General features: G+C 41.2%; 2 protein-coding genes across 3 annotated transcripts in view; one reads left to right on the top strand and one right to left on the bottom strand.

Annotated features, from left to right (window-relative positions):
- Window positions 1-1612: 1612 nt before the first annotated feature.
- Window positions 1613-11512, bottom strand: si:ch1073-303d10.1 (protein LBH-like). Its single transcript, XM_040033706.1, has 4 exons — window positions 11096-11512; window positions 9393-9471; window positions 4249-4496; window positions 1613-1841 (listed from the first exon to the last, which is right to left on the bottom strand). The coding sequence occupies exons 1-4, from the start codon at window positions 11119-11121 to the stop codon at window positions 1724-1726; spliced, it is 471 nt and encodes a 156-aa protein (XP_039889640.1). The 5' UTR covers window positions 11122-11512; the 3' UTR covers window positions 1613-1723.
- Window positions 11513-24478: 12966 nt separating this feature from the next.
- The window catches only part of LOC120734740 (myotonin-protein kinase), a 94857-nt gene continuing 91849 nt past the window's right edge, over window positions 24479-27486 (top strand). The window contains exon 1 of one of the 2 annotated variants that reach the window (XM_040033701.1): window positions 24479-25880. In XM_040033701.1, the coding sequence (XP_039889635.1) occupies window positions 25715-25880 (166 nt within the window). In that variant the 5' untranslated portion in view covers window positions 24479-25714. The remainder of the gene's footprint in view (window positions 25881-27486) is intronic. The other variant, XR_005696101.1, reaches the window with a different exon arrangement.

The raw sequence follows: 27486 nt of genomic DNA, 5'->3' as shown, positions 1-27486 counted from the left end.
ACCCCAAAAAATACACACTCCATTTTCAACAGTTTAGGTGAGGGGTTGGAGGTGTGCTGTACTCAGACTATACTATCCACCCCCAGTGAATTATTTCTTTATTTCTAATCATAAAGATTAAACATTCAAATGTGTTCCAATATGTTTAATTGCTTTACTTTATACACAAATGTAAGTTAATCTTGTTTCCCCATTCAGGTGATTGCTGCTCTGCATGTCTGGTTTTTAGTTTGACTTCCCTTGTTTTCTCTCCCCTCATTTGAAGTATTTATTTGATGGAGTCAAACCTCATCTGGTTTCGCCATGAAAGGCCATTCATTTGTTCATGAAAGTTATTTCAATCCACCTCTCCCCTACATCTAAAAATTAAAAAAAAAAAAAAAAAAAAAAAAAAAAGATTATTAAGGCACTGGTAATGGCAGCAGGAAATCATCATGAAATATCTGAACCAACCTACTTGGTGGTCAGTGGTTGGTTGTCCTTGTCCTTGTTTCATTTGAGAATTTGACAACAAGAGACAGGAGCTGGGGTCCATTCAATAAAGCCCCTCAGCAGTACAGTTTGCTTGCTATTGTAACACAACCAGAGAGAGAGAGAGAGAGAGAGAGAGGACCCTTTCACAGAGGGTCGATCTTTTTGATTGCACTAAGGTAACTGAGAGTATATATAAAAATATTAAACACAATTTCATAACTTAATTTACTACAAGATTAAACAATTAAATTAAGTCAGTGGGCTTTGATCAGTGGTTGTTGATCAATGGTCATGACAGTTTGCATATTAATGATCATAAACTGACCTCCCAGCCCATTGTTCATTCAGTGGTGCTGGTTTCAGTCATTGTGCAAATGTCCTGTTTATAAGGTTGAAAACCTGCAGATGAACAGAATCAACTTTTTGGGATTTACTTACCTGAATGACTGAGCATGCATCAAGACACTGCTATACAAGCTGTACACCGACTACTTTACATCGCATCAAAGTCATATCTTCAGTGCTGTCCCATGAAAAGATACCAGTTATGTGTGTTCCTGTGCTTCCCTCTAGAGGACAGCTACTATAATAACATGGCAAGTGCAGTAACCTGCTAGGCTCTGTAGCGAGGGGGTAAAAGTTAAAACTCTAGGATGAGACTAGTGGATATGAACTTGACTTGTTAAACTGTCATTGCACACAGCCAGAAAAGTTAAAGGGAAAATATCTCTGTATCTTTTAGGTAAATGTTTAGCATCTGAAAGTCCTAAAATAATTTGTCATAAACCTTCAATTTAAATTTGTGAATTTAAAAGGTGGACTTGACTTTATGATTACCATCATTTGTCAGCACAGGATTTAGTCAGCGCACTTCCTGCCATAAATGTCGAGCTTATGGATACATGTAAAAACATAAACCAAAAAAAACCCCATTATTATTATTATACCGTAATCATCCATAATGACCTGGCAATGCAAATTATTTTATTTTTTAGTAGTAAAGGACTAGTCATAACAGCATATACTTTAATAATGAATTTTTCATTATGAATTCTGACCAAAATCAGACAATGTATGTGAAAATATGGCATTTCTTCACAATCCAAGAAGGATAAAAGTACTGTGGTTATAAAATATATATTTTTTTATAATTTTTGTAATTTATTAGCAAGGTAGTAAAATATTACTCAACAATAACACATATCCATGAAAAACGTTACACACAGTATATTTTAATGCTTGTACTGCTTCAGTTCCTCAGGCAGGGTGGGGCAGCATCAGGGGTGGTGGGGGAGGTGGGCGGAGTTAGCCGGATGAGAGACAGTTGAGTCTGGGATGGGCCAATAGAAGACTTCCTGGCAACTGAGCTACGAAATAAAAATTGGTAATGGTTAACTGACTTGATACAGGAACTAAAAATCTTCACATTCATTCATAGCCTTGGAAATTAGTTTATTGCTCTGTTGTTGGTTTTTTTTTTTTTGGTTTTTTTTTTTGTTTTGTTTTTTAAAGCAGCTCTCCGTAAACCTAGGAAATTTTACAATTCATCATTTATTCATTTAACCTTAATTAGTAATGATTTCATTAATTTCTTCACAAATACAATTTTAACCATTAGAGAAAAATATTCATAACCATCCCACAGACCTATAGCTATTTACAGCTAACACTAGTTACATTTATTTAGACTCTTTTTCTCCAATTGATCTTTCTGAGTTAACTTCAATAATTACTTCCTCCAAACCATCAACGTGTCTTTTAGACCCCATTCCTACAAAACTGCTCAAAGAAGTCCTGCCATTAGTTAATGCTTCAATATTAAATCTGATCAACCTATCTCTAATAATCGGCTATGTACCACAGGCCTTCAAGCTGGCTGTAGTTAAACCTTTACTCAAAAAGCATCTCTAGACCCAGCAGTCTTAGCTAATTATAGGCCAATCTCCAACCTTCCTTTCATATCAAACATCCTTGAAAGAGTAGTTGTCAAACAGCTAACAGATCATCTGCAGAGGAATGGCTTATTTGAAGAGTTTCAGTCAGGTTTCAGAGCTCATCACAGCACAGAAACAGCTTTAGTGAAGGTTACAAATGATCTTCTTATGGCCTCTGACAGTGAACTCATCTCTGTGCTTGTCCTGCTAGACCTTAGTGCAGCATTCGATACTGTCGACCATAATATCCTATTAGAGCGATTAGAACATGCTGTAGGTATTACAGGTACTGTGCTGCAGTGGTTTGTATCATATCTATCTAATAGACTCCAGTTTGTTCATGTAAATGGAGAGTCCTCTTCACACACTGAGGTTAATTATGGAGTTCCACAGGGTTCAGTGCTAGGACCAATTCTGTTTACATTATACATGCTTCCCTTAGGCAGCATCATTAGAAGACATAGCATACATTTACACTGCTATGCAGATGACACCCAGCTTTATCTGGCCATGAAGCCAGATAACACACACCAATGAGTTAAACTGCAGGAATGTCTTAAAGACATAAAGACCTGTATGGCCACTAACTTTCTGCTTCTAAAGTGAGATAAAACTAAAATGATTGTAGTTCACCATAAAAATCTTATAAACAGGGTGTCTAACCAGACTGTGAGGAAAGTTGTTCTTGACTAATAAATGTCCCTAAATATGCATATTAAACAAATATTTGCTTTCTTCCATTTGCGCATTATCTCTTAAATTCTATCTCAGTGATTAAAAAGGAAAGAACAACAACAACATACATTATTATCAGGTTGTCCTAAAAACTGTGAAAAGCCTGTAGTTGTATCCAAAATGTTGCAGCGCAGAGAGAGCCAACACCAAGTGAGAGCACCTCCCTTTTTCAGGGAGTGGTTGTTGTTTGGGGTGGCTTTACGTCAGGAGTTAGAGGCAGTCATCTACTAGTTAGAATGCTGGTGGTTTGATTCCTGGCTGCCCCAATCTGCATGTCAAATATCCTTGGACAAGATACTAACCCCAAGCTGCTCTACAGTGCATCCATTAGAGCAGTGGTTCCCAAAGTCTGGCAGCACAGCCATTGCAAGGGCGGCGTGGTATGAACAAAAAAAAGAATGCTTGGGCATTGCTTGCATAAGAGACGGGGCAAAGCGGAAGATGAAGCATCGCCAAATACACTTCCAAACCAACTTCTTTCCAAGCCAAAGACTGTAAAATATGATGAAGGATATCTTGCTTTTGGCTTCACCTGCACAACGTTGGTGCCAAGGTAGGTATCCCTGGCAGAATTTGTTTCCCCTGCGTCGGGAGCACACGCTGGGCTGTCCACATCATGGACCAACAGATTCCAACAGTTGTTTTGCACAGAGAGGCATTTTTTGAAAAATATCTATTGCATCAATTGATAGCAGTGTTGAATGTTAGTACACGGTAAAAAAAAACAACCACATGCAAAATAATGACACCATAAAGATGGTTTGTTTTTCTGTTATTTAAAAGAGGTAGTAGTTTATTTTACTCCAACCTGTAATTTGTTGCAGTTTACTTTTATTAGTTTCATTGTTTACAAAAGGTGTGAGGTGTGAAATAAACTGCAGTGGGATTTTCTTGTAAAACAAAGAGGGGCCTAGCAAAAACCATTTGGGAACCACTGCAATAGAGGATAAATGTTAGATAGTAAGCACTTGTGAAAAAAGTGCTTGGGTTAAAGAGGCAAGTTGTATGAAGGGCCTTGATTTCTCAGGGAGCAGATTCCTCTGCTTCCATGGCTGTTCCCAGGACCCAGACTCAGTGCTGGAAATTATAATTATCTGCTCTTTACCTTTCTTCCTTGTCCTCCTGCTGCTGTCCATCCACAGAGCTCTCTGTCATGTGATCAGCACTTCTGTTGTCATCAAGTTCTTCCTCCACATTGCTACCCACTGGACATCCCAAAGGCCAGCGCAGCTCCCCACTCTCCTGTTCACTGTGGTCTGTGGGCTCCACAACAATAGAGGGAAGACGCTCCCTCCTATAAACAAAGTCTTCGGGATAATCTGACTCTTCATTCATGTTGGCTTCAGGGAAGATCTGGTCAGGGAACAAATTCATAATGCTCTTAAAAAATGTAAATTGAAAATAAGTAACTGTAAGGACTGAAAGTCATGTGCTCATAAACAATACAATCTTATTTCAGTAGATGACGTTCTCAGCCTCCTTAGTTTTTTCAGGTACTGAAATAAATGCCAACTGGTTACAAATTAACAGAATTATTATTATTATTATTATTATAAAAAGGAATGAAATGAAAACCACAGTGAAGATGCTACTCAGACAAGCTCTGCAGCATCAATTACACGGCTGATATTCTGAAAAGTTGAAATTTTGAAACAAAATAAAGAGAGAAACAGACCTAAATGACTTTGAAGAAGGTTTCATTACATGTGATAGCAATATCAGTGAGCGACTGCTCAACGTGTGTTTCATCAGGCACAGTGACATAAATGGCTGTAACTGTTAAATGGTTTACTTTTGTTAAACCCACTGAATTAAAATGAAAGTCTGGGCTTTAATCACATCTCATGTGGTGGTGTTAACTGTAAAAACTGTCATTAGATCCAGCCTAAAATGTTCCTCTTTGGCAAAGTATATAGTTAGGGCTGGATCAGGTGAGTCCTGAGTCCAGCAATAAGCTGCTGTTTCTTCTCCACTCATGTGTTTATACACCACTCTGCATTTAACCATTAATTATTATTAATCTGCTCTTTTCAACAGGGTGTCCTTTGTCCCATCTTCCTCCCCTCACTCCCAGCCAGTTGAGGCAGTTAGCCGCCCCTCCCTGAGCCTGGTTGTGCAGGAGGTTTCTTTTTGTTACGAGGGAGTTTTTCCTTCCCACTGTTGCCAAAGTGCTTGTTTACAGCGGTTCATATGATTGTTGGGATTTTCTCTGCTTGTGCTTGTGTTGAATGTTAATGTGCCTTAACCTCCTGAGACCCGAACTCTTCCACAGCATGCATTTTTTTTTTTTGAAAATATTTTTATTGAAAAAAGAAAACAACAGCACTTGCAGTTACCGAAATACAATCAACCTTTCTTCATTTTCCTAAGTAAATATACATATATATATATATGAAAAAAAACAAAACACAACGAACAGGAATCCCAAATACAGCAATCAGAGGACAAGGATGAAGAGTTACCCCAAGAACAGTTGACATAATAGCAAAATACCCTGTCCAGAAACCTTCCAGCTCAGGACACAGAAAAAAACATGTGGCTAAGGTGACAAGGAGAACCATGGCATTTATCACATTTATTTTCCACTTCTGGATACAATTCAGAAAGTCTAGACTTAGAGAAATGCACCCTGTGTATGACCTTAAATTGAATAAGTCCAAGACGAGCACAGGAGGTGGAAGATCGTACCCTCGCTATAGCCTGTTCCCAAGACTCCTCATGTATTCGAATTCCCAGTTCTCCTTCCCATGTACACTTAAGCTTAACATTAGAGTGGTTACTAAAAGACAGGATAGCATCATAGAGTTTCGAAATGGTTCCTCTGTGATGAGGAACAAATGATAACGTAGTTTCCCACTGCTGTTCTGGAGGTAAAGAGGGGAAATTTGGAAAACACTTGGCAACAAAATTTCGAATTTGAAAATAGCGAAACAAATGGGTAATAGGGAGATTATAACGAGAAGACAAGTTGGGAAAACTATCGAAAACACCATCCACATATAAATGTTTGAACTGTTTTATACCCTTGTCACACCACACTGAAAATGTCGAGTCCAAAAGTGAAGGGGGAAACAAATGGTTGTCGCTTAGAGGACCCGAGGAAGACGGCATTACAAAATTAAAGTGACGTCTAAACTGAAACCAGATTTTGACTGTGTTAAGAACCACCTGATTATCAGTGTACAGAGAGGGTCTTACGGGTAAAGAGGAATAGAGCAAAGACGGTAAAGAAGAGCCCTTACATGATGACAGCTCCAATTTACACCACGAGGAACCAGAAGATTTTAGCCAGTAGCAAAGTTTATGGATGTGAGCGGCCCAGTAGTAGGCTAAAAAATTAGGTAATGCAAGTCCTCCACTAAATCTGCATCGCTGCAGCAAAGTTTTAGAGACCCTAGGTGGCTTCCCTCCCCAAATGAAAGAACCAATAATCTTGTCCAGTGAAACAAAAAAATGTTTCTGCAAAAATAAGGGAATTGACTGAAATAAAAATAAAAATTTTGGTAAGATGTTCATTTTAACAACATTAATCTTACCGATTAAAGAAAGGGGGAGATTACCCCATCTTTGAATATCAGATGTGATTCTTGATATAAGAGGAGACAAATTTGCTGATTTAAGGCCAGCTAGAGAGCGAGTCACGTTAATCCCTAAGTACTTAAACCCAGATGGACTGAGACGAAAGGGTAGATCGGACTGTTGAAGTTGACGTGCTGCCGTATTAACAGGAAAACACTCACTTTTCCCCAAATTTAATTTATAACCTGAAAACGAACAGAAGTTCTCCAGAATACTTAAAACAGCAGGGATGGAGCATGCAGGGTCTGTCATATATAATAACAAGTCATCCGCATACAATGATACTTTATGTGTAATTCCATTACGGATGATTCCCCTGAATCATCTCAATGTAATAGACAGAGGCTCGATGGCAATGGCAAAGAGTAAGGGAGACAAAGGGCAACCTTGACGACAACCACGACCCAGCGCAAAATAATCAGAGTAAACATCATTAGTATGAACACTGGCTTTAGGGGACGAATAAAGAAGCCGAATCCAGGAAATAAATTTATCGCCAAAACCAAATTTCTCTAAAACTGCAAACAAGTACTCCCACTCCACCCTATCGAAAGCCTTTTCAGCATCTAAAGAAATCACAAGTTCAGGAAGTTCAGGAAGTTCAGATAGACGCTTTGAGTAAATAACATTAAAGAGTGTACGGGTATTAAAAAACAATTGCCGTCCCTTTATAAAGCCATTCTGCTCTTCAGATATAATTCGAGGAAGCACATCCTCAAGGCGAGATGCAATTACTTTAGCCAATACCTTTGCATCGGCATTAAGCAGAGATAATGGCCTGTAGGAACCACAGGAGGTTGGGTCCTTGTCATTTTTGAGAAGGAGCGCTATGGTTGCTTGTGTGACAGTAGGTGGTAATGAACCCGTTTCCAAGGATTCGTTAAACACAGACAAAAGCAATGGTGCCAATTTACCAATAAATGTTTTATAAAATTCAATTGGAAACCCATCCGGGCCCGGGGCTTTATTAGACTGCATAACTGTAATAGCTTTTAATACTTCTTCAACAGATAATGGGGAGTCCAATTGCCCCGCATCATTAGCACCAATAACAGGGTTTGAAAGATTATGAAGAAATGCATTCATTTTAGCTTTATCCGTGGGAAATTCGGACCTGTACAACAAAGAGTAAAATGTTTTAAAGGTAGAATTAATTTCCAAGGGATCTGTAGTAATATTGTCATAAGAGTGTTTAATACTGGGTATCACACGCGAGGAGGCCTGACGTCGTAACTGATGTGCCAACAAGCGACTAGCCTTGTCACCATATTCGTAATATGAGCCACGACTGCGTAGTAATAAGTGCTCAGCCTCTTTGATTGACATAAGATCAAATTCTGCTTGCAAATCAAGGCGCTGCTTCAGTAATTCTGGAGAAGGGTTCAGTGTATAACTTTGATCAAGGTTACTAATTGCAGCTATAAGTTCTTTAAGCCTGGCATTAATCTTTTTATTAGCACGGACAGAGTAAGAAATAATTTGACCTCTCAGGTAGCATTTAAGAGTCTCCCATAGCAGAGAATATGAAACAGAATCATCCTGATTGAAGGACAAGAACTCCTCAATAGAGCCTGAAATAAATTCACAAAATTCTTTATCCGCCAGAAGGAGAGAGTTAAATCTCCAAAGTGGAGGACTACGTTTTTGGTTAGAAAGCTGAACATCCAATAGCAGAGGAGAATGATCAGATATTACAATACCAGAATAGTCGGAATAATTAACACATGAATTAAGAGTTCTGTCAATGAAAAAATAATCAATCCTGGAATAAGACTGGTGGACCTGAGAGAAAAACGAAAATTTTTTGATTGAAGGGTTGCGAAATCTCCATGGATCAACAAGATCATTCTGTTTCATAAAATCTGAGAATGTTTTAGACATAGATGATGGAGTCAAATTACGAGGACTAGATCGATCCAAAATTGGATCAAAAACACAATTCAGATCACCACCAAGGATCAGCAAATGTGTATTCAGAAAGGGGATGTTACTCAGCAATCTATTAGCGAATTCAGCATCATCAAAATTCGGGGCATATACATTTACCAACAAAACCTTTTTCTGCATTAGGGTACCAGCAACAATGATGTATCTACCATTCCCATCAGCAATAACATCGGTCGAAGAGAATTGAACTTTCTTATTAATGAGAATGGCCACTCCTCTAGCTTTTGAATTAAAATTTGAGTGAAAGACCTGACCTACCCAAGGGCAATATAACCTATAATGATCCTTAATGCGAAGATGAGTCTCCTGTAAAAATGCTATGTCAGAATTTAGACGTTTCAAGTGAGTAAAAACCTTAGATCTCTTAACAGGGTTACCCATAGACAACATGCATTTTTAATTTCTCTTTGATATTTGGGCTTATTGGGGCCCGATGAATGTAAAAACAAAGAATTACCAGATTTTATTTTTACCTTATTTTTGCTTTTAAGAAAAATGAGAGCCACATATGAGGATATTCGTTTAAAATTTTGATAGAACAGTAGCAGTATATTGTCCTCATAAGTGGATATCAGGCCCATGTAGAGCAAAATTGAGTGTTTTGGTCCAAATAACCTAAAATGTGATGTCCACATATGTAGACGCCAAGTCCTAGGAGGTTAAGGTAACTGTTTTTGTGAACTGGCACTATAAAAATAAAACTGAACTGAATAAAAAACCTACCTGATAGGCTTTGCTTCCTCTCCTCTGAACTGGACACTCCTCCATCTGAGATTCAACTTGAGTGAGAATGGTGTTCATACTACACACACACACACACACACACACGTACACACACACGCACACACACACACACACACACACAAGATGTAAGCCAGGGGTGTGATTGCCATTGTTTTACTTCTTTTAGCAACACACTCTGTATTTGGCTTCTAGTAATCTCCTCAGTTCCCGTTCACTTGATAAAGATTTGGTGTTGGTCATCTGAATGCCATCCTCACATTTTGCGCAGGACACAGCCTCCGCAGTGGTGAAACACTCTTCGTGGATAGGGCTTGATCAGGTTACCCTGAACCCTCAGTTAGAGAAAACCTAGGCTGCTGGAGTGTTCCTTCTTTGCTCACATCTGTTTACTCTTTGTGTTTATACATCACTCTGCATTTAATCATTAGTTATTAATAATCTCTGGTTCTCTTCCATAATGTGTCTGTTTTCCTGTCTTCCTCCCCTCACCCCCAACTGCTTGAGGCAGATGACTGCCTCTTCCTGAGCCTGGACTTCTTGCTGTTAAATGGCTTTTCCTTCGCACTGTTGCCAAGTCCTTGCCCAAAGGCGGACCAAGCAGGGAGTCGTTGGGGTTTTCTTCATAGTATTGTAGGGTCTTTACCTTACAGTATAAAGCACCTTGAGGCAACTTTTTCTGTGATTTAGCACTCTATAAATAAAACTGAATGGAAATGAATTACTTTCCAGAGTGTACCTCTCTGAGATATGGTTTTTATTCCTACATGCGTAGCCTCATTGGATGTGAGACATTCCATCATTTCTTTAATCCTGTCACAAATATTTTTGAAACACTTTGGCGACATAGGGTTCAAAATTTCTAAATTGGATTTGAAAGAATATCTAACTCAAGGTATAAAAATCAAAGATAAGATATACATGTCACATTTGTGAAACTGTAGTGTTTATACAAGGTGCTGATGGGCATTAGTAGACTGGACTGAAATGCGTAAGGATGAAATCTGCATGTTAACTATCAGAGACCTCACACTCTCAAAGTCTAGAGATTTCCAACAGGGTTCTAGGAATGTCCAGCTTAGCTCAAGTTTACAGGAAGCAGTGGACTGAGGAATGATTTACAGGGTTTTTGCAGTAGAGAAAAATCTCAAGTGTTGGTATATGGTATACTGTAGGTATACGGAGGGAGACAGCTTCTCCTGCTGAGTTAATCTGCAGCTAATTACTAAGTACAAGCTTGATTAATGCCTCAACCCCATGGAGGGGGGAAGGGTACAAGAATGTAAAACAAAGAACATTTGTTTTCACTACTACTAGTTTTCAAATATATGTGCTGTAATTAACATATTTGTAACAGAAAGACCAGACCTACTCATAAAGACTTTTATGGCATATTACATATAAATAAACATACAATAGGTTTCTGTATATGCATTGCCATTCATTTAGGTCTTTTGAAATACTGGTCAGCAATATTTAGTATAGTCACTGTGTAGTTCAACACAGCTCTATTCCACACATTTATTAAATAATTAATTACTTCATTTGTTGCCAGTTCAGACTGCAGTCACCACAAGGCATTTTCTATTATCATTAAGGTAAAGACCATAACACACAATTCATATCCTCAAACCTTTAGAAAGTGGGTAGGTGGAAGGTAAGAGTATTTAAATCTTGTAACTTACCTATGTGAGGCAGGAATGCAGCTCATGTTTGGCCCAAAGACTTTGCGCACAAAACTAAAAAGGTATTCCAAGGAAAATGGAAAAACCTAGGCTAGTTCAGTTAAAAGTTAGTTACTGGGTGCTATCAGTCACTTTCCTGTCCTTCCTGCTAATCACAGGTTCAGTTTCCTCCTCTGGTTCTCTTCCCTTCATTGTCCAACAGTGTCATGTTTAGTGACGCACGCAGCACTTGGCATACACACTGGTGTGCAAACCTCCTTTCCAATCTGACCGTCTCAGTGTCACCTTTAATTACAAACAAAACCTTGATGTAACATGTGCAGCAACACGTGACTTGGCACGTGCTGATTAACAGGTGAGCTGTCCTGGCAGCACACATTCATCCAGTTAGGGAGATTATTTTACATCATAATTAATGCTACAAGCTTACCTCCATATAGCTTCAAATATGTATTAGTCAGCAGAGTTGTTGATGTCATAGTAATAAAATTCCCAGCTAAGGCTGTGGGAACTACTATTATGAGAACAGAATTTAGTTTAAAATCATAAGAACATGTTTCATGTAATTAAACACATGAAACATGTTGGAATTCATTTGAGATAATGTTTTACTAACACCTTAGTAAATATTAATAAATTATGTGAAGCTCAATCATATCACAGGTGTTTTCAGCACCAGTCCACCGAGGGGGTAGTGCTATTCTGTAACAGTGCTATTGTCTATTTAGTGACTTGCCACTGATTATTCTAATTGAATACTTGAATACTTGTATCTGTATGCTTTTAGCAGTCACCAAGGCCCAAACTATTGAAGGCTATGGCACAGTTATATATAGAGTTTTTCTACACCCAAGTACATTCTAAAATTTACACACATTCGTTGGGGTTGCACATCTCGCCCACAGATACTTTGGCATTACAGTGCCATATGATGAATTCAATGGTTTGGATAGCCCAGTGCTTTTATCAGCAGTGTTGGTCAAGTTACTTGAAAAAAGTAATCAGTAACTAATTACTGATTACCTCCCCAAAAAAGTAATCCCGTTACTTTACTGATTACTTATTTTCAAAAGTAATTAATTACTTAGTTACTTAGTTACTTTTTAAAAACACGATTTACAACCTGAATAGGTGATAAAGCGATAGATCTTTCAGCCCAATTCTACTTTTTCTACATAATCCATCATACAAAATGTAATCAAATGGAAAAGTCCCTTTTTAAAACTTGTTTCTCTGACTGGAAGAAATTTGTTTAACATTTAAACCTATTTTCTGCACATTCCAGCACATAAAATAATTTTTTTTTTGTGTTTACACTCAGTCTTTCAAATAGATGCAAGTAAAACACAGCAGAAAATAAATAAAGTCAAAGACTAGGGGTCCTTTTGCTCTATTTTCACCTGTAAAGCAGGAGTAGGGTAGGCGGAGGTTTACCCTGGTGCAGGTGGGCCGCAGCGGTCAGTGGAAGAATCCGCGAGTTTCTCTGTGAATTTCCCATTACGTGGTAGCTACTCGGTGCTTGCTCGGAAGTTTAGGGGTTTTTTTTTTGCTGTAAAAATAAGTTTTCTTCCCACGCACAACGGACACTAATGTTTTTGTCACTTTTTATGGAATCAAACTCAAAGTAAGGTCAGTACTTCCACGCTTTAAACGCTGCACGCTCATGCTCTCTCCGCACTCGATATATGATCCATTGTTGATCTGCACACAGCTGTTGTCACGAACGTCGCACTCGCTTACGTCACTGTCATGAGACATTCTCGCAAAAAAAAAAATCACGGTTTTAGTAACGCAGTAACACAGCGTTCCTACGGGAAAGTAACGGTAATCTAATTACCGTTTTTGCAATAGTAATCCCTTACTTTACTCGTTACTTGAAAAAAGTAATCAGATTACAGTTACTGCCCATCTCTGCTTATCAGTAGTGAAAATAACCAAACCAAGAAAAACTTAATGAACGTGAACAGTTTAAAAGAGTTTGTAAATGTTTGGGATGAAATGAACAAAATGTAATTTCGAATGAATGCAAACCAAAGAAAATGAAAGGAAGACAAAGCACATGACAGAGAAAATGACAAACATTCTTATGTTAAGTCTATGCAGGTTCTCAGTCATCCAGGTCATGGTAGTCTGCGACTGGACTTTAAGTTTTTTTTAAGATATTTCATCTCAGATTGCCCCAAATAGCTGAAAATGTTAGGATGCCTGGGTCGTTGACCCAGGGTTTTGAGTTTATATATTATTTATCATTTCTATGCTTTGGTTTCTTTGTTAGAGTTATGTCTTATGGTTTGTCTCTGTGTAATCCTTAGTTGCTGTCTCCCCTGTCTGCGACATCCCCGTGTCCAGTCAGTGTCTGTGTCTGTCCTGGTCCCACATCTCTGTTTCCTCTGTTGCAGTGCCTGCGTGTGAGTCTGTGTCTTTAGTTCAGTTTGTGTTATGTTTCCTGTTTTATTTTGAAGGTCAATGTCTGATGTTAATGTATCTGGTTTCGTTTCCCCTTGTCTCGTTAGGCCTGATTTGCACCAGCTGTGTTTCCCTCCTGTTACCCATTCCCTGATTGCTCCCTCTGTGTATTTAAGCCCTGTGTTTCTCTGTGTCCGTGTTGTGATCTACCCTCATTTATGCTGTGTGTTACGTCTGCCTGCTCATGTAAGTTTATTTTGGATTTTTTTGTTACGTTTTGCCATCCAGCAATAAAAGCTGAGTTTTGAAATACACTTTTGCCTGCCGTGAGCCTGCACTTTGGGTCCTATTCCTGCCTGCACACAGCGACACCTGACAGAAAAAACAGGCTGACACACTGACCGAGGAGCAAATTTTAGAAATACAAAGATATACCAGCAACCCTAGTTGTTTGTTTTCTGGGGCCAGAGTAGGCGACACTGAAGGAAACCTGAAACTGATGGCTAAGGACAAATGTCGATTCTGTCAAATAACAATTCACATTAGTAGTACTCAGTTACATCAACTGGAGGTTGCTTAAAATCAATCAAATCAAAATCAAATCAAAATCAAATCACTTTTATTGTCACATCACATGTGCAGGTACATTGGTACAGCACATGTGAGTGAAATTCTTGTGTGCGAGCTTCACAAGCAACAGAGTTGTGCAAAATACAATAATGTAAACAAGCAAAATACAAGAATGGCTACATCTGAAACTAATAAATATATGTACAATATATAATAGTATGTGCATTTCTGGATGTGTATACTAAATATTTTTCTACGTGTGTGTGTGTGTGTGTGTGTGTGTGTGTACACATATTTTACAAATTAAATAGAGTAAACAATAAATAAAATATATAAAAATATACAGAGTTGAGACATGTGCAAAACAGTGGCATTACTGTACAGTATGGAGTGCATAATGTTAAAGTTCCAGTAGTGAAGCTGAGGTGTCTATGACGTGTTCAGCAGTCTGATGGCCTGGTGGAAGAAGCTGTCTCTCAGTCTGCTGGTACGGGACCGGATGCTGCAGAACCTCCTTCCTGATGGAAGTAGTCTGAACAGTTTATGGCTGGGGTGACTGGAGTCCTTGATGATCCTCCCCGCTTTCCTCAGGCAGCGCTTCCTGTAGATGTCTTGGAGGGAGGGAAGCTCACCTCCAATTATCCGTTCAGAGCACCGCACTACTCGCTGGAGAGCTTTGCAGTTGTAGGCGGTGCTGTTGCCATACCAGGTGGTGATGCATCCAGTGAGGATGCTCTCAGTGGCACAGTGATAGAAGGTCCTGAGGATGCGGGGGCTCATGCCGAATCTTTTCAGTCTCCTGAGAAAGAAGAGGCGCTGCTGCGCCTTCTTCACTGTTTTGTTTGTGTGTACTGACCACGTAAGATCCTCAGCCAGATGTACACCAAGGAACCGGAAGCTGCTCACTCTCTCCACAGCAGCGCCGTTGATGGTGATGGGGGTGTGTACTTCTCTGCACCTCCGGAAGTCCACTATCAACTCCTTTGTCTTTGCAACGTTGAGGGTGAGATGGTTGTCTTGACACCAGTGGGTCAGGGCGCTGACCTCCTCCCTGTAAGCCGTCTCATCACCATTGGTGATAAGACCCACCACTGTAGTGTCGTCCGCAATATTGAATTTATGAATGTAACATTGTTTTTCCAATGTTAGCATTTTCTTTTCTTTTCTCTCTTTTCTTCTGCCTGTCCCGTTTGGCTCTTTTGCCATCAGAATTATTGTCTAAAGGCGAAGAAAGATGCCCAACGGATTTACTTTACCAAATTGACCATCCCAGCCTTGCCGTAATGGTCTATTTGATTCACCTTTTATTGTTTATTTTATTTATTTATTTTCACTTGCTAGATACCGGACAGACTTGAATGAGGAAAAGAAAAGGGAGAAAGGAAGAGGGGGGGGGGAAACAGCGGAGAAGGGGGATAAAGGGCAAAAAAACCCAAAAACCAACTAAATAAGCAGACAAAAAATGCATATATCAATCACCTGGATCACCTGTTGAGAAAGAAAAAATAAAACAAGCAGAAGAAAACGAGAGCAATACAATATAAACAACATCACGATGATATATGGGAATATAACAGTAAATATTAAACATTATTGTGCAGCACGTAATATTGACAGCGCACAGTGTGCTTTGAGGTAGGAGCCAAAAAGGGTGTAGTTTGTGTGTGTGAGCACCCGTGTGTACACCTGTGAGCATGGACGCGCTTGTTTTTAAAAGGTTCCTTCATGTAATGATCTGCTAGAGGGTGTGGGGGGGCCACAGCCCCGTCCTCCTGAAGCAGGTATGGAGGAGATCAAGACTCCAGACTCCAGGCCCTCAGAACACAAGAGACCAAGGAAGACCAGCAGAGGGGCAGCTGCGCCACTATCCCTGAAAGAGCTGAGGAGAGTCCCAGATGAGGGGTCACTCAGCAGCCAGGGGGGGTAGCAGTGACGTGCCCGTGAGCTCTGCCGGCAGCCAGCTGTGCCAGAGTGACCGAGCCCCAGGCCGAGAGGCCGAGGGCACCCCACCCCCGAAGTGGCCCGAGCGAGCCCCAGGCTCCAGGCCCCGACAAGCAGCCACCAAGGAGTGACCCGGTGTGTACCTGGACGCCCATCCCCGGACACAAAGAACCACAACGCACTGATGTCTGAGGGCGTCTGCCACCGGCAGGGGAAGTGGTGGGGGGAGATAGGCCTTCAAACCTTGGAGGGCCTGAGATGTCCCCAGAGAGGTGGCGTCTGATACCCGACCTGACATATAGACACAGACATACAGGCACACACAGATACAAACATCCATTCCCACCCTCATGCTCTCATATACAATTACTCAACCAACGTGGAGACAGACATAGAGAGACACTGTACACACAATCACACTCCCCAAGCGTACTCTACGAACCGGGTCTAGGTGCCCTTGCCCCTGGAGGGGGAAACTGCACCCAGAACCAGGTAGTGTTACCCTTTTCCCTGCGGTGGGGAGAAGCAGACCGCCCCAACTCCGCAGCAGCAGGGAGGCCCCACACTCCAGACCCCAGTCGGACAGCCAACTCCCCCTCCTGACCCCCCGCTCCAGCAGGTCGCAGAGAACGGGGGTGTGTGAAGACTCCAAATCTCCCTCCGCCCTCTCATATGTAATGTTGATGCATGTGTTCCAGGAGGGCATGGAGCTACCTGCTAGAGAGCAGCAGGTAAGCGCATAGTCCCTCCTGCTAGCCCTCAGTGTCCACGTGTATTTAAAATTGAGAGGTGGGCAACGACGCCAGGGGTGAGGTGTACACCCTGATGGTCTTTTGGAGTCCGTGTAGCGTGCCCACCCCCAACATCCTATATGTATGTGTTATGAGAGTGTGAGTAATGTGAATGTCTAAGTTGTGAGATAAAATTGAGGCAGAGGCAGCCAGAAGGGGACAGAGGGGGGATGCCTCCCCTGCACCCTGGTGACATACCTGCACCCCAAGGCCCTGCATGTGTGGGTGATTGTGGTGGAGCGGGAAGAGGGAGGCAGCTGGAGGTGGGGAGGGAAGGAAGGGAGGGGCAAGTGACCCCTCCCTGGGGCCAGCTCCCCCGCTGACCCCAGTAGGCACCCCCATACTCCGCAACCCGCCAGGGAAAGGGGGCCCAGGCCCATCCGGACCGGGGCCCAGAACAGCAGCGCCGCCCGGCCCCACAGAGCCCGGGACAGCCCACCTGACCCCACCACAGAGAAAACTGCACCCACCCCGTCATCCACTCATCTTCCAGACTACACAAGACAATAGACACCCAGGCTGAGATCTTCCTCCACCTCTCCTGTATCTCCCCCTCCTGCAGAGTGAGTTCCTGAAGAGAGGAGACCTCCTGCAAGATGTAACAACCTCCCCCACCAGTTGAAGAGCCCCCCAAGGTGGCTCGATGCACTGGCGGAACACTGCGCCAGGGCCGGGCCCCCATACACCCACCCGCCCACAACCCCGGCAACATAACAACCAGGACCCGAGGCCCGGCTAGGGCCCCAGCCCAGAGACGGTGTGCCTCCAGAACCTTACGCCGGTCCCGGACCCACCCAGGGGCAGCCAGGCTACCAGGTCAGTAACCCACGTCCGTCAGCACGGACCCTCCCCTAGCCCCGCTGCATGCAGCCACGCGGAAACCGTCACCTAAGAGCCAACAGAGTCCTTAATAGGCCATGACTGCCACCCCGGGTTGAGCCCCCCAAGGAAGATGCTCCTGGGGAACCCCCCTGACGCCCTAAGCCTGTCCCTACCCCCACACCAATTACAACAGCGAAGGTGGGACCAAACTATGAGCCCCCCATCCCCACTAGGTGATGGACCTAATCAAAGGAGCCCAGAGCAATTGATCTGATGTGGTGGCAGAGGCTGTATCAAGACTAATGTAATCTAATAGATAATTTCTATATTGGTTAGAATTAAGATTTTTTTTTTTCCCAGTTCATGAGGACTGTTTTCTTGGCTATGCATAGGGCAGTGAAAACCATATGGGCTATATTCTTATCTGAAGTGACATTATCTAAGCTGCCCAACAAACACACTAAAGGGGAAGTTGGAATGTTGCATTTCAGACACTTTGACAAGTCCTCACATGTCTCGCGCCAAAACTTCTGAACTGGTGGACAGAACCAAAGAGCCTGGATGTAATTGTCCGGTGTATTGGTTTGACAGTGTGAGCAGTTGTTGGTAGATGTATAACCCATCTTGAACATCCTATGACCTGTATAGTGCACTCTATGTAGTATTTTGTATTGAATTAATTGAAGACTGGGATTTCTAATTAGATGAAAGGTTTTTAAGCAAATCTGAGACCAGAAGTTTTGGTCTAAGTTAACTGATAAATCCGCTTCCCATTTTGCAATAGGAAGTGATATTGATTCATCTGTTTTAGAAAGCATTCTGTATTTTTTGGAAAGTAATTTTGGGGTTTTAAGAGTAAGAAATTGAACCACACTTGGTGGTGTTTGTAGTTCAACTTGACCCAGTTTAAATTAGATTTTCACCCAGGTGTCATCCACATACCTGAACCAATGACTTGGTGGTGTTCCAGGGTAGGATAACAAAGCCCTCTTTTCCACTTCTTCCATGTACAAATTGGCCACAATGGGTGAAACTGGGGAACCCATGGCACACCCATGTTTCTGCCTGTGGAGCTGACCCTTGTATGTGAAGTAGCTGGAATTAAGACACAGTTCCAAAAGCAAACACATGCTTACGTGATTGGGATGCAAGTGAAGAGAAATGTAACGTCGTATGAGACCATGGTTTCACCTGCCTCCATAATGACATCTCTCAACTTCTCAAAAAAATCCAAGGTGTTCTGGATGTGGTGTTCAGAGCTGCCTCCCAGCGGATTGAAAGTCGAAGCCAGAAACTTAGAGATGTTATAGGTGACCGAGTTGATCATACAGACAATCGGTCTTCAAGGTGCATTCTGTTCATGTATCTTTGATAAACCATACAGACTTTGTGTAGTTTCCCCTGGGTATAGCCTGAGGTATGAGGTCCGGTCAATAGCCTTGTCTTGTTCTAAATGCTTCAGACAGTCTATCACCCTCTTCCCGTAGCCACTTCCTGGGTCTCGTTTAAGGGGCTCATAAGTATTTTCGTCACTGAGCAGTGACAAAATTTTCTCATGATAGTCTTTCTGGTTTAGCAATACTGTGCACCATCCCCACCTAACCACATCAATGGTAAAATTTGTTTGCCTCACCCGTTCATTAAGCAGCTGGTGCTGTGCCTTCTGGAGGATTTTTGTTGCCCGGAAGCCTTTAACTGAAAGAGCTCATTTATAGAATTTTAGGAGTAATCCTGTTTTGTCGGCATCTGAAGCTATCTTACAATGCTGGGATTACAGCCATTCCCCAACTCTCTGTGAATGGTACTCATGGCCATTGATCAGTGATTGTTGATCAATGGTCATGAGAATTTGCATAATTATGATGAAGGAACTGACCTCCTAGCCCATTGTTCCTTCAGTGGGCTGGTTTCAGTCATTATGCAAATGTACTGTTTATAAGATTGGGGAAACCTGCAGAGACTGAAGAAGTCACTTGGATGGGTGATGAAACGTTTCTTCCAAAAAAAACACTATGTCCAGATGAACAGAATCAACCTTTGGAGATTTTCTTACCTGGATGATTGAGCATGCATCAAAATGTTGGGCTCGTTTTCTCTGGTCCCTTCCCCACTCAGACCAGGAGTGACATGTTTAGCCTGATTTCTCCTTAAAGTGCTGCCTGTTTGAGTTGCATCCAAAAAACGAGGTGAGCTTTTTGGACCAATGGGAAACCTCTTGTTAGGAGAGGCAGCATCCATCCCACTTTGGACGGAGCTGCTTTTATTTCTAGGAATCTGGCCAAATTTAATAAACCCTATAAAACATGACCGTCCCGAGTTGGGAGCGAGAAGCTGTCTCTCTCTGGAGCATCTCGTCTGCAAACCCCCAGTTCCCAGACCACAAAAAAACCAACCAAAAATCAGCAGAAAGAAAAAAATAAAAAGAATGAATAATATAATCCTCAGCTGAACCAAAGAATAAAATGGTGAAATGTGGACAATAATCTCTAATGTTAAGCCCCTTTTAGTAAACGATTTAATAAATGATCAGCATATTGATTTATGCTGCCTTACAGAAACCTGGCTACAGCAGGGTTAATATGTTATGAGTTAAGGAAAGGGAAGAATCAGCACTCCCCTCTTCCACTCCAGCTCAGGAATCAACCACAGTTTGAATTTTAAAATTCATATAGACCCTGAAAATGACAGCCTGAAAAGGGGCATTCATCCTGATATTAGACTCAGTCGGCATATCTCTTCACATGAAATTTTGCATTTTACGTGTGTAAAAGCCATTACGTTGCCTAAAAATAAGATCAAGATCAATAAGACCTATAATACAATTTTGAACTTAAAGAATACTTCCAATAGTTTAATTTGATGGTGTAATTTCGGCTGTAGCTTAGGAGGATTCGGCTGGTGAAGCTGAGGTTTTCCCTAAGGCATTTTTCTGGTGTTTTCCGACCAGCGCATGGATTGTTCCCAAGATTGTTTGTGTGTCTGTGTTTCCTGGATGCTGTTGATGCCTGCTTGGTGCCCATGGTTGGCTTTGATGATGCTCTTCGGCCTCGTTGCCCATGGTCTCCCAGGCTAAACCTCCACTGTGAACCTTGCCGAAAACTGAGACCGTTGCGTCGGGTTTCTGGACTTGTTGACGCCTGTGCTCCAGCCTGTGCCTGGTGAACACCAGATCACTTTTAACCAAAACTTTTATTTTGTTTAAAATAAACTTCTCCATACTCCAATAGCAGTGTTGGGAAGGTTACCTTTACATGCCCCAAAATGTATTTTGTTTATCATTGTGTATATTTCCAGTTTTTATCTGTTGTACAGTGTCCTTGGGTGCTTTGAAAGGCGCTATTTAAATAAAATGTATTATTATTATTATTATTATTAACGTATTCCGTTACGTAACTCATTGAGAGTAAGGTATTCTGAATACTTTGGATTACTTAATATACTGTATTATCATGCTTTTTTACAACTACATGTACTTTTGCTGTGTGATTTATTACTATTACTGAAGGCTACTTGCCATACCGATACCAACTAGATTTTTAAATCTTAATATAAAATGAGTAACAGTAGGGTGGACATTAGGTACGGCTGCACTTTTTGCAGCGATCTTGTATAGAAAACTATTTGTATATAAAACAGGTCTGCAGCTCCGAACCGTAGTAAAGGGCTAATACGTCGGGTTCCGTGTTGGCCTCGTAGCCGAAAACTAGCTTTACTTTGTTGTCTGGGTCAACTTTGCTAGCAAGAGACAGAGAGGCGTTGAAAGGCTGCTCCAACTGAACTTATTGTTTCGGAGGAAAACACGAACACAGTATACAGTCGAGTCTTAATAGCTTACTTACAACTGGGCCCATGAGGCTACATTCTTTAGGTCTATGCCTGTAACACTCTGCCTATTGCCTCCATATTAGATATTAGATAATTTTTTGAACAATAATTTAAAAAAATATTTCGTCACATCATTATGCGGGCTGCAAGTAGGGGTGACATGGGCCGCGAGATTGAGACACAGGTATTACAGCCTCTTAATGCGTGTTTTGTTTGGGTTTCCACCAGCATGGAATTACCAAAAATAGAAAGAGCATAGCTAACATATGAAACAGGAAAAGACCGCTGTGTAATTCCTTCATTTCAACAAAGGTCGTGTCCAAATTCATGGGCTGCATCCTCCTGAGGACGCATTTGTAGACCAATTACGTCACAGCGACACGACGAAGGCCGTCCAAATTTGTAGACTCCTCCGAATGCAGCCGACAAATGTGTCCTCCTTTTCCCCGAATTTGAAGGATGGGTCGGGTGTGTCCTTCGTGGCCCACCATATCCCAGAATTCATAGCGCGGCCCAACCAAACTCCACTTTCCGGCAATGGTGGCTCTACTAAGTTTTAAAGGTTGTGTCCAAATGCATGGGCTGCATCCTCCTGAGGACCCGGCCTTCGCGGTCTACGTGGGCCGGGTCCTCAGAAGGTCGGGTAGGCCCGAAGTAAAAGGCTGGGGAAATTGGACAGTCTAGCCTTCTGATTAGCGTCACCGCTGTCTCGGTGGAGTTTAATAAACTCGGCCGTCTGCTCCTTGCTATCTAAAATATAACAGGACACTGGCGTAAATTCTCGACTGTCTCATACTTCTGTTTAATCAGTTTTCTGTTTGACGTTTATTCAGCTGTGTAAAAACCAAGGAGGAACCCACCCGGGGGATTAATAAAGTTTTATTTTATCTAATCTAATAACTTTAATCTCACCCAAACTGATTTACTCACGAACAAATAAAACACTGAAAAAAGCCCGACAATAACATTTTTAGGTTGTCTAAGTGAATTATATATTACGTTTAACCTGAGTAGCGAAAGTCCGCGGTGATCTAAAAATGATGTGCCGGGAGTTGTGCCGTTCTCGGCGGCTTCAGTGACCCTCGAGCTCCCGGCTAGCTATCGAGCTGGTGGGTAGTGTAAGAAATAAATATATATTTAGTGCTTATTGTTACTTGTTTTAATATAGTTTGCTTCCAGTTTAAGAGAGGGCCAACTTTGAGTATAAACTAGGTCGGAGGCTGACAGGAGCCTGCACGCTTTGTGCAGAGAACAGGAAGCGTGGCATACAGAAAGTGAAACTAAGCAGAGTGCACTCCAGATCAAAACTGTGTGTGACATATAGCAGAACTATATATACGCCTTTTGGCTTGCAATGTTTTTAGAACTGTGGGTGCGTGTTCGTGTCTACAGTTCTCTGTTTCCGGAAATGTACAATAAAGATGATTTTTTTTGAGCTTGACCACTCTGAGTCCAGTCTTTCTCTGTCGGCAAAGGAATTCAGGAAAAAGAACCGGAATTTAATAGTAGCAGACGTCTCCGAAAAGTCAAAGCACTTTCGCAAATATGCAATACCTTGGTGTTGCGACTTTCATCCGTAAATAAAGCCGCGGCCGGCTGAGTTGGTTGTGTCCCTGTGACGCGCCTCCAATAATCCATAATGAGTCGAACTTGTACTTTGCGCATTTATTTTAAGAACAAAACAAAAACAAACATTTGCGCTTTCAATCAATTTACAACTAGCGCATGGATTAACTGGTGTGCCAAAAAATGACGGTCAACTGAAAAGTTTGCCCACAAACCACTCACCCAACACACCTGCTGCGAACACCGACATCAGGTAAATAGACTGTGACCACACACCATCACCTGAGATGCAGGTAAAGCTATACACCTGTGCCACCAAAACAAAAAGGAAAAACATAAACATTGACTTTGGCTCTTACACTTGGTAAATCGAGCAGATATTTGATGTTTACACAGCTACTTTCTCGCCTGAAAATATGTTAAAAGTTTAGTTTGTGACCCATAAAGATTAGAAGGGGAATTTTAAAACTTAGTAGCGGCCGCCATTATTGGAAACTGGAGTTTGGCTATGAATTCTGGGATGTGATAGGCCACGAAGGACACACCCGACCCATCCTTCAAATTCGGGGGAAAGGAGGACAAATTTGTCGGCTGCATTCGGAGGAGTCTACGAATTTTTACAGCCTTCGTCGTGTCGCTGTGACGTAATCGGTCTGCAAATGCGGCCTCAGGAGGATGCAGCCCATGAATTTGGACACGACCAAAATTACTCTTATTAATCTTTCTGGGTCACAAAATAAACTTTCATCATATTTTCAGGTTAGAATGTGGGTGTGTAAACCTATGGTCATTTGACCTATGGTCAAATGAAACAAAAATTGAATTGTTTTGTCACAATTATGGTTCCTTCATTTGGCGAAAAAAGAGAAGCCTTTAACCCAAAGAACACCATCCCCACTGTCAAACATGGTGGTGGGAACCTAATGCTCTGGGGGTGTTTTCCAGCCAATGGACCAGGGAACCTATTCACAGTAAATGGGACCATTAAAAGAGCAATGCATGAAGATTCTCAACGACAACATCAGGCAGTCTGCAGAGGAACTTGGCCTTGGACACCAGTGGATATTTCAGCACGACAATGACCCAAAACACATAGCTGAGGTAGTGAAGAAATGGTTAGGAGACAAAAACATTAACATTTTGCAGTGGCTCAACCAGAGTCCTGACTTGAATCCAACTGAGAATCTGTGGAGGGAGCTAAACATCTGGGTGACGGCAAGAAGACCCTCCAACTTGAAAGATGTGGAGCTCATTGCTAAAGACGAATGGGCAAAAATTCCTGTGGAGACATGCAAAAAGCTGGTCTGTTATTATAGGGAGTGTTTGATTGCTGTAATAACCAATAAAGGCTTATCTATAGGTTACTGTGAAAGGTATGAATAATTCTGGACATAAAACGTTTTGCTCAAATGTCAAAAGCTGAGAATTTTTTTTCCCACAATGATGCCTCTTGTACATTGTACATATGCCTGTGTCATTTCTGGTAAAAAGAAAAACACTTGCTGGTTGAATAAAAGCAACTTTAAGTCAAAATATGCCAGGGGTATGAATAATTATAGGCTTGACTGTCTCTCTCTTTCTCTCACTCATATATACACATATATAATGTATGTGATGTTGAGTGTAAGGTGAGTGTATTTATAAATAAGGAGGAGAAAAGGGAGAAAAGGAAAAGAGAGAGAGGAAAAGAGGCAGGTTGTTTGGAATGTCAAAGAAGGAAAAGTTGGGGACAAGAAAAAAAAATCTTGTTAAAGAGAGTACAGACAGACCACTACAGCAAAGACAAAAGAGGGATACAAACAGTAGTAACAGATGAACAAACAATTTTAACCCTAACAATACAATTTTTCAACTCCATTGAACTGGATGAGAGGAAACGGCTTCTACTGCATTCCTGAGAGAATGAGTGACAAAAATATGACATGATGAGAACTGAGAAGGATAACAGAGAGGCGAGAAGGGTGGGACAGAAGAAAAAATGAAGAGAACTAAAAAAAGATTTTGGACAGTTGACAAAATAAGAGATTTACATTTTCAAAACAAAAGCAAAATCTAGAACTGATTCAGGTCAGCAGTTCCTCTTTGCTCTATCACAAGAGGAAGGACAGGGAATAAAAGCAAACAAGGGCTGGTAATACAAAGAGCTACTAATGCACAAAATGAAAAGAGGAATTGTTTCTGAACAGTTCAGTGCTTTGCTATTACCTTAAACTGTTGCAGTAGGAACTTTGGATTACTTTGAAAAGGGGCAGCTGAAAGACAGCGAGAGGGAGATCCAGACCAAAAAAGGTGTTGAGTCAGAGTTGGAGAAACTGCAGGCTTAACAGACGCACGGCTATGAGAAGAGAAGAAAAAGGAGAGACCCCAACAGACATCCAGGCATCTGACAGACATACAAGCGAGGGAGAGTGTAAGTGACAGTAAACTGAGGGAGGGATAGAGAATATGATAAAAAAGAGGATGTCTGTATGAAAACCTTTGCTCATGTTCTGTGATCAAGCAGAACAGCTAGAAAGGAAAGGCAATTGAGGAGGGGTTTGCAGTAGAATTAGGTCGTGATCTGGAGAAAGCCGTTACTATAGACATAATTTTAAAGAGTCAAACCGGAGAAACTGCAAACTGAAGATTTAAAGTCATGGACACCAGGGCTTCACTACAGCACTAAAACAAACAACCAAGCCCTCACCCCCTGGGAAAAATGTCAGCGGGGCCTGACCTAGGTGCATCTGATCTGGCAGAGGGCCACCGGACCACAGGACCTGTTGGACTCCAAACACTGTTGGATCTACTGGTTGGCGTCTATCAGGAATTCTACTCTTCACCCTTTGCAAGGGAGAAGTATGTCTCTGGTTTTCTCCAGTGGGGTGAGTTCTTGCCTCTTGTTTTAGGTGTGTGTGATTAGGTATTTTATTTTGTATATAAAAGTATGTAATCAGCCAACTCCTCACAATTGCTCCTTTATAATATCTCTAAATATTACTCTGCTGGACATTATATGCTTCTTGGCAACCATTTTGTTTTGCTCTCAGTCTCTCATTCACTTGTACTCGTGCTGTTTAAGAGCTACATTTCAGAACAGAAAACCAGAACTTTACTTATTATTCATTAATGGATGGACATACAAGTATGACTCACTGGTGTAAATATGTGTAACTTAGAATCCACATTCTTCCCATCTTAAACAGTTAAGCTTCATTCGAATATAATTCACTGGTCATATAATCTGTAGTTTAGACGTAGCAGCAGGCTGTGGAATTGAGGTATAATGAAACTGCCAATGATTTTAGGATATAAGTATTTACAGAACAGGGATCATGCATGGAGAACCTTCAAACATAGTAGCAAAGTGGGCATAATCTATGGAATTTTTCATTATCTGTGTAAATAAGTTTGATGGAATCATACTTATATACATTATGATTCCCTTATGAATTCACTGTCACCCCAAGGATGGTTGAACAGGCAATAGGTTGCCGAGAATACAGTGATTTAATACCAGATATAATGATATAATCCCACAGAGAGAATCACAGCTTACATATAAAGCTGCTTTTTGTGTTCGTCTTTTGATTTTGCATCCCCTCTTTCTTCCTCATTATTGACAGAATTGATCCATACGTGTGACTGGCTATAAGTATACCAACTGTATTTTCCAGTAGGGTGGAGAAGCTATCATCTTTTCAGTGACGTGACATTCCAAATTTAACACAACATGTGTTCAAGAATGAGGATCTGGTTTCAGGAAACCACCTGATCAACAATCAAGCAGATTTCTGTTTTTAGCTGGACTTAAGAGTGTGAACGTCACAAGAAATAATCTTGCTTCACACAGGTGGAAGACTCATGGGCATCACAGCTAAGGGGAAAATATTCAATTATTCTATGCTGAGATGGTAGAGCATCACAAGTATCTCTTTCAATAAAACAATTTTAATAGAAAACTAAAATGGTTAAGTACAATAATAGTTACTGTAGGCAGGAAGAAGTGTAAAAAAGCACTAAAATATTACAGTAAAAATAACTTCTACAATTAAATCATTAACTAACAAAAATATGCAAGTATATTTAGAAATTACTTAAAGTATTCAGAGTTACACCACTGACTGCAAGAAAATAGTCCCTTTGAATTTCACGTAATTAAATGATTAGACAAGAATTAATACAGAATCAGTGTTTTAATTCGCTAAGCACTTCAGCTCTAATTCTACATATACAAATTATAATTTGTAGCTTATTTTGGATTTTTTGTTGCACTTTTCTGATTCTACATAACTAAACTGTAAATCAGGCATTCTCACTGCACAGTTAATGATCTTTTTTTCTTATTATGGATAAATGACTCATTTATTGCTCTCCCTTCTACTTAGTCTGCTGTACATTAGAGGTGCAAAAGGGCAATAGGAGGAGATGTCTGTGGAAGAGCAGCACAAAATGCAATTTAACTTGGCTCCTAGACCTCAGTCACACAGG

The sequence above is a fragment of the Simochromis diagramma genome, unplaced genomic scaffold (genome assembly GCF_900408965.1).
Source record: "Simochromis diagramma unplaced genomic scaffold, fSimDia1.1 OVJJ01000721.1, whole genome shotgun sequence".
Taxonomy (NCBI): domain Eukaryota; kingdom Metazoa; phylum Chordata; class Actinopteri; order Cichliformes; family Cichlidae; genus Simochromis; species Simochromis diagramma.
Note: the sequence above shows the minus strand (reverse complement) of the source record. Positions and strands in the feature narration are given on the sequence as shown.